At 43.3% G+C, this 18,018-nt stretch overlaps 1 protein-coding gene across 1 annotated transcript in view; it reads left to right on the top strand.

Annotated features, from left to right (window-relative positions):
• The first annotated feature begins 209 nt into the window (after nt 1–209).
• The window catches only part of LPCAT4 (lysophosphatidylcholine acyltransferase 4), a 40,425-nt gene continuing 22,616 nt past the window's right edge, over nt 210–18,018 (top strand). Inside the window, exons 1-3 of the mRNA XM_075829011.1 lie at nt 210–506; nt 16,938–17,080; nt 17,219–17,436. Coding sequence (XP_075685126.1) covers nt 393–506; nt 16,938–17,080; nt 17,219–17,436 — 475 coding nt within the window. The 5' untranslated portion in view covers nt 210–392. The remainder of the gene's footprint in view (nt 507–16,937; nt 17,081–17,218; nt 17,437–18,018) is intronic.

Below are 18,018 nucleotides of genomic sequence, written 5' to 3' on the forward strand. Positions count from 1 at the left end.
TGTGGGTACCATGAAGAAATGGAGCCAGCTGTAGGTTTCCATGAATGTTCTGGATTCATGGCAGCCAGTAAATGTGCTGAGGGCAGTTGTCACCACCCCTCCCCCACAGGGCAGTGACTTGGCATCAGTTATATACATGCACATAAAGAGAAATTCATGAATAAAGGGGCGTTCTCCAGCAGCAGAACGGGTTCATCTTGTCTGCTCAGCCCTGAAGGTGATCAACTCCCGCACATGACAAGAATCACGGCGCAGTGTGCGGGCACCAGCAGCGAGAGGGTTAAAGGCAGGGAAAAAGGCGGAAGATGAAGCTCCTCCCACATCCTATGAGCCGTTCCTACCCGGGCCCAGGCTAGTACAGCTGTCCTGCTCCCATCCGAGCAGCCGTGAGCATGGACGATGATGTGGTGCCCAGGGACAAAGTGGAGGACGGCGAGGAGGAGGGCACCCCTTTTAACCCCTTCCTGCACGAGTTCCACCCGGAGGGGTTCTGGCAGAAATTGAGGGTGAGCTGGAATAAAGGAGGAGAGAGGATATAGGAGGCCACCTAGAGAATATGGGGAGGGGGGATGTGAAAGGATTTGAGTGCTGGCACAGGGCACTGCCACGGGTATAAAGTTGTGCAGTGGGTGTGGGGGGAGAGGAGCAATGCAGAGAGAGACCCGTGTAAACTCTGCAGCAGGGAGGCTTGTGTGTGACTAGTGTGTATACGCCATACAGTATGTATATGATATGTGCGTCATTCTGGAGGCACATATACAACTATAGGTCTTCTACCCTACAGCTTTACATGTGACGTTTCTTTACGTGACTCCTTCAATATTGTGCTCCTGGACTAGTGCAGGCTAAAAGGAGACTGGATTCTCCTAGCAACCAATCAGATCACTGCTTTCATTTTTTTTTAACCCAGGAAAAGTGACCGCTGGAATCTGGTTGGTTGCTAAGGGCAACTGCTCCACTTTTACTTGCATTAGTTTTTATACACCAGGTAGATGTAGATTGGCTTATCAGAAATGTAAGGAGGTGACGGGACCTACGTTTATCTGCCTGGCACTGTATACTGGGCATTGCGGTGTTGCTATGAAGTCCAGGCTGTGTTTGGTTTCTTGGCTGTGACATATTTAGGTCACTACAATAGAGCACACCCGTTTATCTATCAATCTTCACAGCGGCTGGCGTTCACCGGGGGTTAGAACATAGACGGCCTGTGTTCATGGAAGGCTCGCTCACCTTAAACATGGCCCCTGGCCCGCAACAAGAAGACAGCAGTGTTTGTGAGTCTGGGTAACAGGCCTAACTGCTAATTAGTAACCACGGAAACATGGACGTCTCTGGCATGTAACGTCTCCGCTTATACAAATAGCAGTGTATATAGTGTCGTTGACCACATGTTTACAGAAGTGATGTGTATATATAGACCAGAGGCCTGGGCTCATCCATCATTTATTGTATGGCACGCTCTCCGCAGAGAAGCTTACCGGCATTGGAACCAACTGCGTGCAAGCCGGAATGTAATGTATAGTATCGACCTCATATATCGACGTATACATTATTAATATTGCCGATTGACTGGGTCACCTGACTGCTATAAATAGTCTTCTATGACAGGTCCGGCTTCTGTCAATGAGATGCTGCACATATTTCTGAACTCCCTTTAACAAACAGTCTCCGAGATGTTGTTGTGCCTGGTTTTTCTAGCACTAATAGATCGCAGAGCTGTACAGAATGGCCGTCCCCAGTGGAGTTTACAATCTTATTTATTTTTATATACAGTACAAATCTTTTAGTAAAGAAATCCAGGAAAACTTTTTTGGGTAGAACGTATAACTTATTTAAAGGGGTTGTTCGTTGACTGGATGATTTTTCATACTGATGACCGATCTACAGGATAGGTCATCATTATATGATTAGTGGGGTCCCAACAGCCGGACCCTGCACCGATCCGCTGTGCCGGCTGCCTCCGGGCCCCAGATGTTATGCAGTGGCCAGTGTCGGAAGCAGATGGCTCCGTACACCGCGTAGCGGCCGTACTGCAACTCTGCTCCTATTCACTTATAATGTGGTGACAGGGCCTCTTTAAGTGCCCTAAAAAAAAAGTGCCAAGGCTTGTGGTATGCCAGTATTAATAAATATGCCCTATCACGTGTGTCATGCCGTATCATATGCTGTGTGTAAATGATATCCAAAGTGGCTTGCTATAGACGTTTTATGGATTAAAGTATTGGGACACCTACACATTACACCTACAGGAGCTTTTATGACATCCCATTCGAAATCCATAGCTATTAATATGGAGTTGGTCCCCACTTTGCAGCCAAAAAAAGCTTCCACTCCTCTGGGAAGGCTTTCTACAAGATTTTGGAGTGTGGCCCCATGCACACGTCCAGTAAATACTGCACGGAAGGGCCGCAGAGTGTCATCCGTAATAAGTATAAGACCACGGTCCGTAAATGCAAAAAATAGAACATGTTCTATTTTTGTGGCTCATCTCTACGGCCCGGACAATCACTCGTAAATATACGGGAAGGTGTCCGTGGCCCATAGAAATGATTGTGTCCGTAATTGTGGATAAAAGCTACGGACGTGTGCATGGGGCCTGTGTCCGTGGGAATTTTTTATTCAGAAGAGCATTTGTGAGGTCAGATACTGATGTTGGATGAGAGGGCCTGACTCACAATCTCTGTTCTAGTTCATCCCAAAGGTGTTCGACGGGGTTGAGGTCAAGACTGTGTGTACCGGTCAGGTTCTCCCACCCTAAACTTACCCAACCATGCCTTTATGGACTTTGCTTTGTGAACTGGGGCACAGTCATGATGGTACAGAAAAGGGCCTTCCTCAAACTGTTCCCACAAAGTTGGAAATGTACAATTGTCTAAAATGTCTTGGTATGCTGAAGCATTGAGATTTACCTTCACTGGAACTAAGGGGCCTAAGCCAACCCCTGAAAAACAACCCCATAGCACTATACCTCCTCTACTAAAATTTACGGTTGGCACAATGCAGTCAGGCAGGTAACGATCTCCTGGCATTTACCAAGCCCAGACTTGTCCATCAGACTGGCAGACAGAGAAGCGTTCTACTGCTCCAGAGTCCAGTGGTGACGTGCTTCACACCACTCCATCCGAGGCTTGGTGATGTAAGGCTTCCATGGAAACCCATGCCATGAAGCTCCCGGGACATTGTTTTTGGTCAGATGTTAATGCCAGAAGAGGTTTGGCACTCTTCAGTTATTGAGTCAGCAGAGCATTGGCGACTCTTCTACACTATGCGCCTCAGCACTCGGTGACCCGCTCTGTAACTGTACGTGGTCTGCCACTTCGTGGCTGAGTTGCTGTGGTTCCTAAACGCTTCCACTTTGCACTAATACTACAGTTTATTGTGCAATATCTAGGAGGGAAGAAGTTTCACGAGCATCCTATTACAGTACCACGCTGGCATTCGGTGAGCTCTTTAGTACGTCCCATTCTTTCAAAAATGTTTATAAAGGCGACTGCATGAAGAGGTGCTTGGTTTTATACAACTATAACTATGGGACTGACTAATGATTAAGAGGTGTGTCCCAATACTTTTGTCCATATAGTGTGTTGGCATGAACACCCATAAGAGAGTCCCTGTGTCCGGCTCATCACTAGCAGCTGAATTATGGACATCTCCGAAACAGAGGAAAATGTAGGTATGTTCCAACACATGTTACTTTGCCGTGAACATTTCTATCTGACACTTGATGGTATATTCGTTATTGACAACAAGATCTGCCTCCATATTTGTTGTCTTTCATTCGCTTCCCAACAACTTCCTACAAATTGTCACTCTGTGCCACTTTATCAGTATATCTGTTGCTGCCAAACTAATGCAAAAGTGGCAGCATCTAAAGAAAAATGCTCGCTGTAATGGAAAAGAAAAATGGCTGCATAAAAATAAAAAACCTTTTTATGCTCTGACGGTGGATCTGATTTATTAATATGTGGCCGTTTTTCATCTTAAAACTTCCAGATAGATATTTTTGTCCCCTATAGTTTGTTTTTCTTGCACATGTGATAATAAATTGCCAGTAAAAGTAAAGAATAAGCTTTTGATACATTTTGTTTATGCCGACCTTCTAATACCTAAAACTGCCATAGGTCCTAGGATATATACTTTGGGCAAAACTGGACTATCCTGGGCATAAACTGTTCAATATTTCAGTCGAAGGCCTTATTCAGTCAGACGTGTTCAGTCAGTGATATACGGACCGTATGTCGGCTGCGTTTCCCGAACCGAACACTTCAGGGAGCTGGGCTCCTAGCATCATAGTTATGTACGATGCTAGGAGTCCCTGTGTCCCCGCGGGAATACTGTCCCGTACTGTAATCATGTTTTTAGTATGGGACAGTATTCCCAAGGGGAGTCAGAGACTCCTAGCATTATAGATAACTATGATGCTAGGAGCCCGGCTCCCTAAACTGTGGTCGGTCCTGGAAATATGGCCGACGTACAGACCGTATCCGTCGGACCGAACGCGGCTGTCGGAATAAGGCCTAATCGGATGATTAGGTCGAGAATCACGCCTTTTGTTGTGAGCCGTTAAGTACTAAGGCCAGGTTCACATATTACGTAAATGTTTTGCTGGTGAACCAGTCTGAAAATCGGAGGCGAAATGCATGTGTTACCTGTGGATTTTGTTCTGCATACAGTCGCTGATTTCACTCATTGGATTGCAATGAATGAAATGCGGCGTGAAAATCTGCTGCACGTGTGCTCGACTGACCGTCCATGTATTTTCAATGGGGAGAAGGGAGAAAGCCGCTGCCAGGATCGGGCATGTTTAAATTCAACATGCCTGACCCTTTTCTCCCCCGACATCTGCCCTTGGGGGAGAGTCGGGATACCACTATCAACATTAGATGGTCGGCCGGTTCGTTCAACGTACGTACATCTAATGTGTGTGGACAGCCCAAGGGCCAATGAAAGGTGTAAGTCCTATGTCTGGCTTTACAAGTGCATCAGGTTTTCTGGGAGTAACAAATGATTGCATGGCTTATTAGTTATACTTATCTACGTAACCATAAACCTTAAAAGATAATCTACAATTCACACCCTTACCTCCTCTCTAGCTATAGTGAAGCTGTAAAGTTCTGATAACGCTGAACTTTTTGATAGATAATGAAATATAATCGATTATGAAACACTGTAGAGTCTACACATCAATGGAGAGTCTTCTTTCTTGAGATCTTTAAATTAAGTGTCGCTTCTGTTTCTACTCCTATTGTTGGTGCCCACACTGCCTACAGTATTGGTGGCTCCTTGAATTATCTACATTAGGTTCTGTGCAGACCGCCGATGGTTCCATGCATGAACTATATATTTAGCTTTGGGAAAAAGCCTTTCGTCATAGGACGAGATCTGATTCCATCATTCCGTAAAAATAAGGATCATGCACAGAGCTTTAATACAGCCGCATGTAGTCTGAGGGTATGTTCACATGCCGTTTTTCCGGCCGTGAACGCCTCCAAACATTTGCCCATTAATTTCAATGGGAAAAACGGAGGTTTTTTTACGCGCAGTTTGTAAAAACGGCACGTAAAAAAACGCCCTGTAAAAAAGAACTGCATGTCACTTCTTGCGCCGTTTTTGGAGCAGTCTTTCATTGGGTCAATAGAAAAACAGCTAAAACGGCCATAAAAAACGCTTGATGCTGAAAATCAGAGGCTGTTTTCCCTTGTAAACAGCTCCGTGTTTTATAGACGTTTTTTGTGAAGCGTGTGAACATGCCCTCACTTGGTGGAGCAAAGTACTGTTTCTGATGCGCTGAATGCAGAATTCCTAATGGAGGGGAATGTGGCGAATAGATTGTGCAGCTGGGGAGTAAACAACCATGCTCGGCTGTGTTTGAACCCTTGACGCACCGGTACGTCATGGTGCTGGGGGTGATGTTTGGAGCGCTCTCACGCGCTGACCACGCTCCATATGCTGCGGGAGTTGGCTGACAGCCGGGAACAGCAATCGCGCTGTTCCTGGCTGTTTAACCCCTCAAATGCTGTAGTCAATCGCGATCGCAGCATCTGAGGCGTTGAAAAGAGGGGGGCGGCCCCCTCTGACAGCTAATCGCCCCCCCCGCAACGAGATCGGGGGTTGATGGTTGTTATGGCAGCCCAGGGGCCTAATGAAGGCCCCCAGGGCTACCTTCACTCTGCCTCTTAAGCCCAGCTGGTGGCACGGCTTAACAGATGTCTGTAAAAATTACGATATACTGCAATACATTATTATTGCAGTATATTGTACTAGCGATCAAACGGTCGGTGGTTCAAGTCCCCTAGGGGGGCTAATAGAATGTGTAAAATAAAGTTTTTAGTAGTGCAAAAAAAATAAAAAGTTCAAAAGACCATTCCTCAAGTAATGTAAAAAATAAAAGTAAACAAAATTGGTATTGCTGTGTCCGTAAAAGTCTGAACTATTACAATATAGCGTTATTTAACGCGCACGGTGAACGCCAAAAAAAATAAAAATTGTTGATTAAAAAGTCGTATGTGCCAATAAAAACTACAGCTCGTCCCACAAAAAATAAGCCCCCACACCGCTCAATGCACGGAAAAAGAAAAAAAAGTTATGGCTCTCAGAATGTGGTGAAACCAAACTTTTTTTTTTTTAACAAAGTTTTGGTTTTTTAAAAGTAGTAAAATATAAAAACATCTATATAGATTTGAGATCACCGTAATCGTATTGAGCCACAGAATAAAAAGTTAAGTTTTTTTTACCACACGGTGAAAGACGTAAAAACGGATCCCAAAATATAAATGGAGGAATCGCAGTTTTTTTTTTTCCAATTTCAGCCGGCAGATAATTTTTTTTCAGCTTCCGAGTACATTATATGATCCTTTAAATGCTACCAATAAATACTACATGTCACGTAGGGTTCGTGGACCCATAGAGCCGTACCGCCTTGGCGCTATGGCAGCTGGCCAACAGGGTGCAGGTCAGAGCCCATAGTTCATATAGGGTACCTGTGGCAGCTCGGACAGTAGCAAGGCAGGCTTGGCTGGGACTAGGCAGCAGGTAGACGTCAGGCGTGGAGTAGCAGGACAGGCGTGGTATACAGCACGGCAACAACTCGACACTGCACTAGATCAGGATACAGGAACAGGATACACTGGGAGCAGGAAACACTAGGGGACCATTTTCAAGACAAACTTCGGATACGACAACAACGCTCAGGCGTGGGAGGAAGGGTCTGAGACCTTCTTATAGCCCAGGGTGCTCTGGGAGCAATCGGCTCAATCTCCCACACGCATGCGCTCTGGCTTCTTGAGTCTGGACTGAGCTCACGAGCGCACCCTGGTGGTCACTGGAACAGGACGGCCGTAATGTGCAGACATCTCTGGAGGGAAGGGCGTCGACTGGATAGAAGGAATTCGTGGTCAGCGACCACGGACGTTACAGTACAACTCCTCCCTCCCGCAAAAGATAAGCCCTCACACCACTCTATTGACGAAAAAATAAAGACGTTATGTCTCTTGGAAAGTGGAAAAGCGAAAATGAAAAATCAAAAAATGGCTTGGACCTTTAAGGCTGGGTTCACACTGAGTTTTTTGCAGGCGGAAAATGTGCTTCAAAATTCCGTTTGGAGTTTTGAGGCAGATTTTCCTCTGCCTGCACGCCGTTTTTCGCCTGCGGCCATTGAGCGCCGCGGGCATAAAACGCAGCGAAATATGCTTTCTCTGCTTCCAATTGATGTCAATGGGAGGTCAGAGGCGTAAGATGGGGCATGTCCCTTTTTCCCGCGAGCCGGTTTTTCTGCTCTCGGGAAAAAAAATGCCTCTGCCTCCCATTGAAATCAATGGGAGGCATTTTGGGCCGTTTTTTGGCACATTCTGTGGAGTGGTTTCCGCGTCAAAAAACTTGCCAAAAAAGTCAGTGTGAACTCCCCCCTAAGGGGTTAAAGTCCTGGAGAACACCCCCCCCCCCCCTTTTTTTTTTTTTTTTTTTTTTTTTTTAAAAGAAACTGTTGTAGGAAAATGTTTCTAGAGCTGCTTCTATGTAAAATTGCATTGCGGTACCACATGTTAAAATGTGTAATACATTTTTCATGTAGTTTTTTTTAATCCTGTGGCTTTCCTTATTCATTTAAATGTGAAAACTCCGATATGATCTGAAAGCCAAGCAGGCTCTGCAGTTCTCTGACCGATGCACCTGAAAGCACCAAGATGCAGCTTCTATGTATAGTGAATGCATAGAAGCTGCATCTCGAAAAGTAAACTCTATTTTTACAACTGTGGTTTTTTTATCCATACATTTTGTAGAATTAAAAAAAAAAAAAGCCCCCCAAAAGTTTGCAGATAACACTAAATGAAGAAAACACACACACACACACACACACACACACACACACACACACACACAAAAAAATTCCCAGCAATTCCTCCTACTTATATCCTTCTTTCATTTAATCCCTTTCTCATCATTTTAATCAAAACTGAAAAATATATAAATAATTCATCTATGTGTCTCAGGAGATCAGGCATTCTCCCTTCCCACAAAAAAAGTTTTTGGGGGAGATTTCATTAGACAGACGCTTCATATGCCTGTCTAAAACAAAAATACGTTAGAGTAAGATGCGCCAAATTTATTAAGAGGCACACCACTTAATAAATTTGGCGCATCTTTGGCTGTCTGTGTGTCAGCAATTGAAACCTACACTTGCTATAAGCAATTCTATTGGATCGATGGTGTCCCTACCGCCTCCTGATCAATTCCACCCCCTTTTCAGCAAGAAGTGGCAAGTTATTGCACGAAAGTGGCGTGTGCCATAATTTGCAACTTTTCAACGCCAGAAATGTGGTGCAAATTTGATAATACATGCATTCAGATGGCTAAGTTTTTTTAGGTTTTTTTTTTTTATTTATTTTTTTCCTTTCTGTCAAGCTAGATGTAAGAGGACTGTTTTTTTTGGGGGGATGAGTTGTATTTTTCAATGGCATAATTGTGGGTTTTAAATTTAGATGTCCACCATACTGCGTACATAACGTGTTACCTTTATTCTATGGATCCGTACGATTATGGCTATACCAAATACGTATAGGCTATTTTATGTTTTTCTACATTTGCACAATAAAAACTCTAAACAATAACTTTTTATTTTTCTGTTAATGGAACCTTATGAGGGCTTGTTTTTTGGGAGATGATGTTGTTTTCATTGGTACCATTTGAGGGTACATAGGACTTGTTTTTAATTGAAGTTTTATAAAAAAAATAATTGGGGTGTGAAAAAAAAAAAAGCCTTTCCACCATTTACCCTGTGGTTTAAATAACGTGTTGCCTTTATTGTACGGGTCATTATGATTGCAGTGATAATAGATATGTATGTCACTTTTTTTTTTATGCTGTTACAAAATAAAACCACTTTTTTTTTAGTCCCACTAGGGGATTTCACTATGCGATTTGGTGATCGCTTCTATAATGCTTCGGTATACACAGTATACCAAAACATTACTACCTGTCAGTGTAAGCGTAAGGCCACACAGTGCGTCGTTGTTGAGGTTGAAAACGGCATGCGGTCAACTGCATGCGTTTTTTGTCTCTCTAATGCTCTGTAGTGTTGCGTTTTTAAAGGAAATAATTGATGGACATAGTTTTCACCCGTGTTTTGTTAGGCGTATATATAGCTCATTGCAGAACTGTTAGGCTGGATTCACACGAGCATGTTCGGTCCGTAAAGGACGGAACGTATTTCGGCCACAAGTCCTGGACTGAACACAGTGCAGGGAGCCGGGCTCCTAGCATCATAGTTATGTACGATGCTAGGAGTCCCTGCCTCTCTGCAGGACAACTGTCCCGTACTGTAATCATGTTTTCAGTACGGGACAGTAGTTCCACGGAGAGGCAGGGACTCCTAGCATCGTACATAAGTATGATGCTAGGAGCCCGGCTCCCTGCAGTGTGTTCGGTCCGGGACTTGTGGCCGAAATACGTTCCGTCCTTTACGGACCGAACATGCTCGTGTGAATCCAGCCTTAGGATATGTTCACACGACCTATTCGAGCGTATTACGCCTGAAAAACCGGCTCAAATACATCTGCCCATAGCTTGCAATGGGTTTTACGATGTTCTGTTCCCACGAGGAGTAATTTTACACGTCGCTGTCAAAAGACGGCACGTAAAAATACGCCCGCGTCAAAGAAGTGCGTGTCACTTCTCGGGACTTTTTTGGAGCCGTTTTTCACTGACTCCATTGAAAAACAGCACCAATAACGTCCGTAAAAGACGGCGTGAAAAACGCGAGTACTTGCAAAAAACGTCTGAAATTCAGGAGCTGTTTTTGCCTGAAAACAGCTCCGTAATTTCACACGTATTTTGCTACTGCGTGTGAACATACCCTTAACCAAAACACAAGCCGTTCAGCAACAACTTTGTCAGCGCGGTCATTAACTGCATGCGGTCGGACATTATGAAGATGCAGTTACTGCACAAAACACACATTGTAATATAACAGCAGCATTATAGATTCATTACACACAGAGATTCTACTTCCAGCATTTTTTTCTTTTAATGTTGATGATTAGGGCTAAGGGTATGTTCACACACAAAATCAATAATGTCTGAATATATGGAGCTGTTTTCAAGGGAAAACCGCTCCTGATTTTCAGCCGTTTTTTTTATTCAAAGTCGCATTTTTCGTGGCGTTTTTGGAGCTGTTTTTCTATACAGTCAATGAAAAACAGCCTCAAAAACAGCTCTTTTTCGCGGGCGTTTTTTTTACGCGCCTGTTTTCCAAAACGGCCACGTAAAAAAACGCCCCGTCGTAACAGAACGCTATTTTTCCCATTTAAATCAATAAGCAGATGTTTGGAGGCATTCTGCTTCAGATTTTTCGTCCGTTTTTATGGCCCGAAAATAAGCGGTGTGAACACACCCTAAGGGTATGTTCACACGAGGGCGTCCGTAACGGCTGAAATTACGGGGATGTTTCAGCCTGAAAACATCCCCGTAATTTCAGCCGTACCGGCATGTGCAGGCGCTTGAACGCCGCGTCAATTACGGACGTAATTGGCGCTGCTATTCATTGGAGTCAATGAATAACGGCTCCAATTACGGCCAAAGAAGTGACAGGTCACTTCTTTGACGCGGGCGTCTATTTACGCGCCGTCATTTGACAGCGGCACGTAAATTACGCCTCGTGTGAACAGACAAACGTCTGCCCATTGCTTTCAATGGGCAGATGTTTGTCAGCGCTATTGAGGCGCTATTTTCGGACGTAATTCGGGGCAAAAACGCCCGAATTACGTCCGTAAATAGGCCGTGTGAACATACCCTAACAGTTAATGAAAACCCAAAATTTAGTCTCCGAAAACTAGAATATTATAGAAGCCCAATTTCAAAAATTATTTTTAATCCCAAAATGTTGGCCTACTGAAAAGTATGTACAGTATATGCACTCAATACTTGGTCGGGGCTCCTCTTGCATGAATTACTGCATCGATGTGGCATGGAGGCGATCAGCCTGTGGCACTGCTGAGGTGTTATCAATGTGGCGTGGCATGGAGGCGATCAGCCTGTGGCACTGTGAGGTGTTATCAATGTGGCGTGGCATGCAGGCGATCAGCCTGTGGCACTGCTGAGGAGTTATGGAAGCCCAGGTTGCTTTGATAGCGGCCTTCAGCTCATCTGTATTGTTGGGTCTGGGGTCTCTCCTCTTCCTCTTGACAAGTAGGCGACGTATTGGAGCCGTTTTTTCAGACGTAATTCGAGGCGTAAAACGCCTCCATTACGTCTGAAAGTAGGTAGTGTGAACCCAGCCTTAAAGAAAAAAATGCTGGAAATGGATCACTGTTTTCACTTTCGAAGGTGTGCATAGCCTTTAACCCCTTCTCGTCACAGACATTTTCTGGATTTAAATTTTTTCCTCCCCACCTTCCAAAAGACTAACTTTTTTTTTTCTCCTATATATTTTTCTCCGTCGATAAAGCCATGAGGGGTTGTTTTTAGCGGGACGAGTTGTAGTTTCACTGCACCATTTGTTGTACCATATAATGTATTGGGAATCTGGGGGAAAAAAATCTTTGTTTTACTGCTTTTACAAGTAAGAAACTCATTGTTAAAAATGTTGTTTTGTCGCCACATTCGTAGAGCCATAACTTTTTTTTTTTTTCCTTGGATTGAGCGGTATTCGGGTATGTGCACACGTAGTTTTTTCAGCTGTTTTTCGGGCCATAAACGTCCCAAAAAATGGCTGAAAAATCGGAAGCAGAACGCCTACAAACTTCTGCCCATTAATTTCAATGGGAAATACGGCGTTCTGTTCCGACGGGGGTTTTTTTACAGGGGCGATACAAATTTTGTTTTTTACATTACTTTAGAGGAAAAATTGGAAAAGGGATTTTTTTTTTTAAGCATTTTAGCCATTGTTAGATCGCTGGTACAATACTAATGTATTGCAGTATATTGTCATTTTTACAGGCTCCCGTTAAGCCGTGCCAGAGACAGGAGATGAAGAAAGGCAGCCCTAGGGGCCTTCATTAGGGCCCTGGGCTGCCATAACAACCATTGGCGCCCCCTGATAGCTTTGCGGGTGGGCGATGAGCTGTCAGGTTGGTGCGCGCCCCTGTTTCTAACGTCTTAGATGCTGCGATTGTTTTTAATCGCAGCATCTAAGCGGTTAAACAGCCAAGAACAGCGCGATCACTGTTCCTGGATGTTAGTCCCGGGTGTCAGATATAATACACAGATGACACCCGCTGCTTACGGAGCGGGCGCTTCGGGTGAGCCTGCTCCAAACATCACCACCCCCACTACGATGCAATAGTACGTCGTGGTTCGGGGCCATGGCTTTATTGTTTTGCTGAATTTTTGGAGCTAATTTTCCATTTAAAACTATGAGAAACGCCTCAAATAAAAAAAAAAACCTTCATTTTCCCTTGAAAATCGCTCCGTAAGTTATCAGCCACTTCTTTTTGTACTTGTGAATATGCCCTTAAAGCCCCAGTTCACACACTTTTTTGACGCGGAAACTGCGTCTGAATCAGCGCTAAAAATGTCCAAAATCTTTTTTTTTTCTTTTTTTTTCAGCCGCTCACGGCAGTTCTGTCTCTGACCTCCCAATCAAATTAATGAGGCAGAAAAGGCGTTTCTTGCTGCATTTTTTTTTTTTTTTTTTTTTGCCCGCGGTCCTCAATGGCGTTAACGGCGGCAAAAAAAAGCACAGGCAGGTCGGATTTTTTTCTGCCTGCAAAAAAACTCAGTGTAAACTAGGCCTTAGGCCCCATTCACATGAACTTGCTTTTGCGGCCAAAATTCCCCCTGAAAATCCATGGGAGAAATGCCATAACTATGATGCTAGGAACCCGGCTCCCTGCAGTGTGTTCGGTCCGGGACTTGCGGCCGAAATACATTCCGTCCATTATGGACGTAACATGGTCGTGTGAACCCAGCCTTAGAGTTCAGTGCAGACGATAGTCCAACAGCACTAGTACTACTGGTTTGATTGCCGGGGCAACCTCTGCATGGAGTTTAGATGTTCTCCTGGTGAGTAGGCGTCCTCCAGACACACCTGCTTCCTCCCACACTCCAAAAACATACAAGTAGGTCAGTCATCTTTCCATGGAACCAGGCCCTTATCTTTGTGTGTGTTTATCATATGGAAATTTGGCTGTAAGTTCCACTAAGGACTAAATTCTGTGTACAGTACTAAGGAATAGGTTGCTACTATATATATATAATACCAAAATAGCAAATAAATACAAAAATAAGATGGGTTCTGATTGTTTATATGTTTAATTACCATCTCTCTATTTTGTTTTGTTTTTAATCCTGTGACTTGAACATGGAATATCTTTTTTTTTTTCATCTTAAAATTTCAATAAAAATTTATTGTCAGACATGTGATAATAGAAAATCAAGATAGCAATAATGAAAAGCATACAGCCATACAGAAGGGCAGGAATAAACATAAACGGCTGGATATAAAACAAATTAATCTGGAAAAGAAAGAATCCGGAAGGGAAAGGATAAGGAGGGGAAGGAAAAAAGGGTCCAGAGAGATGTATCTCATACACATCATTCACTAAAGTTCTTGGACCAGGGTTCCCAAAAAGCAACAAAGGATGAATATCTGTTTTATCTTAGGTAAAAAAGCCGTTCATATATGCAATGCGTTGACACCATGTTGATCACCTCAGTACAAGTAGGGGACGTAGAGGATTTCCAAGCTTTGGCTTTGAGAAGTTTTGCGGAAAGCAAAATATGGCAAACTAAACGTCTAAACTCTATGGGTATCTCCTCTACACCCAACGACCGTAGTGCCAGTGCAGGTTTTTTTAGAAATGGCAACCCCTAAAATATTTGTAATGAGGCAGAAGATTTCTTGCCAAACTGATTGAAGTAATGGGCAACCCCAGAAAATATGGTGACATGGAATATATCTTAAAATACCCATTGTACCATAGCTCAGTAAAAAAATCCTTTCTCCAGATTTAGTAATCTTTGTGGTTTGGATAGACAATTTTTTTATTTTTTTTTTATCCGGACACGCGTTGCTAGGTTAGGCCGCATGTAAACGGCCATAATTTTGATCAAAGTGCTGAAAACATGATTACAGTACGGGACAGTTTTCCCACAGCGACGCAGGGACACATAGCTTCATAGATAACTGACGATAAGAACCCGGCTCCCTGCAGTGTGTACGGTCCGGGAAATACTGCTGACACACGGTCCACGGTCCGTATATCACGGTCCGAACACGCTCGTGTGAATCCGGCCTTATACGGTTGTATGCGCCTTTTACAATAATGTCTATTTGTAGAGCCATTTTTGAGGCTATATTGAAAAGCCTATTAAATTCTATGGAGAAAATGCCAGAAAAAAAACACTATCTTTTGCATGCTGCGTTTCAAAAAACAGCCACTGACCACAAAAGCGCCACAAACCAAAACGATGTGTGTAGACCTTTTAATGATATGCTATAGACACCTAGCAAACCTCTTAGTGCAGCATTTTTTGCCAAACAAAATAAATCTTCTGAAACAATGAGTGTCAGACCAGCCTAACATCTCTTTCTACTCGCGTATGAAGATTATTATTATGGTACTGGTCAATGAGCGTGGATCGCCACAATCTCTAGAACAATAAGGCTGCGGTGCATTAGCAAGTCTCAGTCTTATGACCAAGTCATTCGGGATGTTAATTGAAGGTACACAAACACTTCAGCCCTGCAGGATTTGATTATATTCGTCATTGCTGTGGTATATTGGCATATTTTGTCATAGCAGTTTAGGAATTGGTTAAGCAGAACAACTTTGATAAAAAAAATAGTGTTCCAGCCAAAAAATGTTGGCATATCTGTAGGGTTTAGGAATCCCATAATCCCATTTTGCTTTAGAAATGGACAGGCAGCGGCTGCTAAAAATGGGGAGATGCGGGCAAGCGTTGGCACTAGCTGTCTCCGATATACTCTATGGGAGTTCAAGAAATTGCAGAGCAAATGCTCCAAGCCATACAAGGAGATCTCCAACATGCTGGAAAATCTTTCTGTGAATTCTAAGCTTCTATTCTTAGGTGCAGGCATCACTAACAACTTAAAGGCTATGTAAACCTTTGAAAGGCATTTTTTTTTTAATAAAAAGGTTAGTCCGTGTGATTGGTGCAACTTTATAAATAGATTTTTATAAAAAATATTTTTTATTTTTTTTTTAGATACAGCTGTTCTGTATTCTCTATACAGAGCAGCTGTATCTAGCGCAATTCACTGAATCGGTCAGTCCCGCGGACCTAAAGGGATCAGTGTTAGTGGGTCCTGCATGTCTCTGACACACAGGATCCACTTGTATTGTAATCTATCACATCTAAGTTATGAACTGCGATGGATAACAGGTGGATCCTGCGTGTCCGAGACACACAGGACCTTCTTTCACTGAACCCATCAGTCCCGCAGACCTGGATCCCACGGTCCCAGGAACAGGATTTAGCAAACTATACAGCTGCTCTTTATAGAGAATACAGAGCAGCTGTATCTCAAAAAGTAAAAATAATTTTTAATAAGAACTTTTCATAAAGTTGCACCAATCACACTGATTCAAAGGTTCACATAGCCCTTAAAAACACATAATGCTTAAATATTGATTATGCTTTATACGTGCAGACTAGTTTTTGGATTGCAGACATTACTAACTTTACGTATGCCCATAATGTTAAATGTGTATCTGGCTGCTGTTAGATCTTGTGCGTTGTCGTTCTATCAGTCTCCTTTTCAGTTACTCCAAGCTTTCTGTCCATGTCTGTCGCTGTTTGGGCAGTAATGACTAGATTTTAAGTCTCATCACGGACTGTTCTCGTAATCTTTGGCTTGTGTAGTTCTGGCTTCAGTCCTAAAATGCCAATTAACCGGATGTTTACATGGATCTCTAAATAGGACTTCCTAGGAAATAGGCTTCCTCCCCGCGTTAGACCAGTTCAATGTCACTGGACAGTCTTTTTTAAAGGGAGCATACTTAGCGAGAGCAGACGAGACGTTTTCACGATTACAGTATATTGTTTATCAGGATACAGATAATCCGCTAGATTTCGAGAGGGGAACTGAACATGTGCCCATCACACCTGCTATAAAGGCTTCTTTATTAAAGCAGGAATCCATATGGCTTCAAATGAGTGCACTTAGAAATGCCCAGTAATGCAGCATACCATTACATGTCAATTTTGCCTCCAAATAAACACTAGTATTGCGTTGTGAGACCGGAGTAGTTACCAGAATCCGCTAACCGTTCTGGCACTGCACTAGCTGATACACTTGCCTACTTATCTTTAGTAGGACAAAAAAAAGCTGGGTCTTAACAGTAGACCTTTTGTTAGTGTGAGCTTTTGTTGATCTTTGTAGGGCAAGGGTTGCAGTTATATAGTTGATTATATAACCATGTTAATCAGATTCTGTGTTATTTAGTTTACTGTTTTCTATTTTATTTATTTTTTCTGTTTAGTTCTATGTCCTGGGTCCAATTCTATTCCCCTTCCGGTTTTTGCTGGCTGCCATCTTCCTCTTTCTGATGTGGCCAATTGCCGCTCTTCGGGTAGCTGGGATGACAAAGGAAGATCTCAGCCGACCAATAAGATACAGACGCACGTAAGTCCAAAGCCAATCACAATGGTTATAGTGGAAGTGTATAGAGGTATATGTCCTCATTATACAGATCAACACGTTCATTTATTCCCATCTCTCCCCCCTCCATTTCCCATTCCATGTGTCTCCTTATGCACACAGCATTCTACATCACCTGATTTACCTTCTAAGCCGCACTATGTTCTTCATGTGTGGTTTCCACTGGATCACCATCCGTGGACGCCGCGCCTCCAGCTCTGAGGCCCCACTTCTGGTTGTGGCCCCTCACTCCACCTTCTTTGATCCCATTGTTACTGTGGTTTGTGACCTTCCATCCGTTGTGTCCAGAGTGGAGAATCTCAACATTCCTGTAATTGGAGGTGAGCAGAATAAATACATTTCATGAAAATCCCTGTGCCTTTAGAAATAATTCCAAGTATTCAGACACTTAAAGGGAATATTCACTCAAACGTGATCCTCTGGCATGTCATTGATATACATCAGAAGATTATATTCGTAAAGCCTGCAAACATGGGCCTTCACCATTTTCTAAAATGATAGCGTACCAAACCCATTCTGAAAATTCTCGCCACTGGTGAAAGTAGTTCTGTAGAAAGTTTCGTCCCCCCTGTTCCGGCGATCACTGTTGGTCTGAGCTCACAAATTCTATTAACGTGATCTCCTGACATACGCATCTAGGACATGTGAGCAGATCATTTATGGCTGGATTTTTACATGCACTCTAATGTGATATATACAAAACCCTTGTCTTTGGCCACATTTTAGTGTCAATTTTTTGATCAGACTGAAAGGTGTCACCCTGTCTCCAGTTGGCATGTCTTTCTCGTAACAAGTGTACACTAACCGTTTTGTATTTTTAACCTTGTATTTGGTCTGACAATAAAAGAGAGGCTCTTCTGCCATTAGTCAATTTCTAATACAGGCATTCGTTGGAAAGAGGC

This window comes from Rhinoderma darwinii, chromosome 1 (genome assembly GCF_050947455.1).
Source record: "Rhinoderma darwinii isolate aRhiDar2 chromosome 1, aRhiDar2.hap1, whole genome shotgun sequence".
Taxonomy (NCBI): domain Eukaryota; kingdom Metazoa; phylum Chordata; class Amphibia; order Anura; family Rhinodermatidae; genus Rhinoderma; species Rhinoderma darwinii.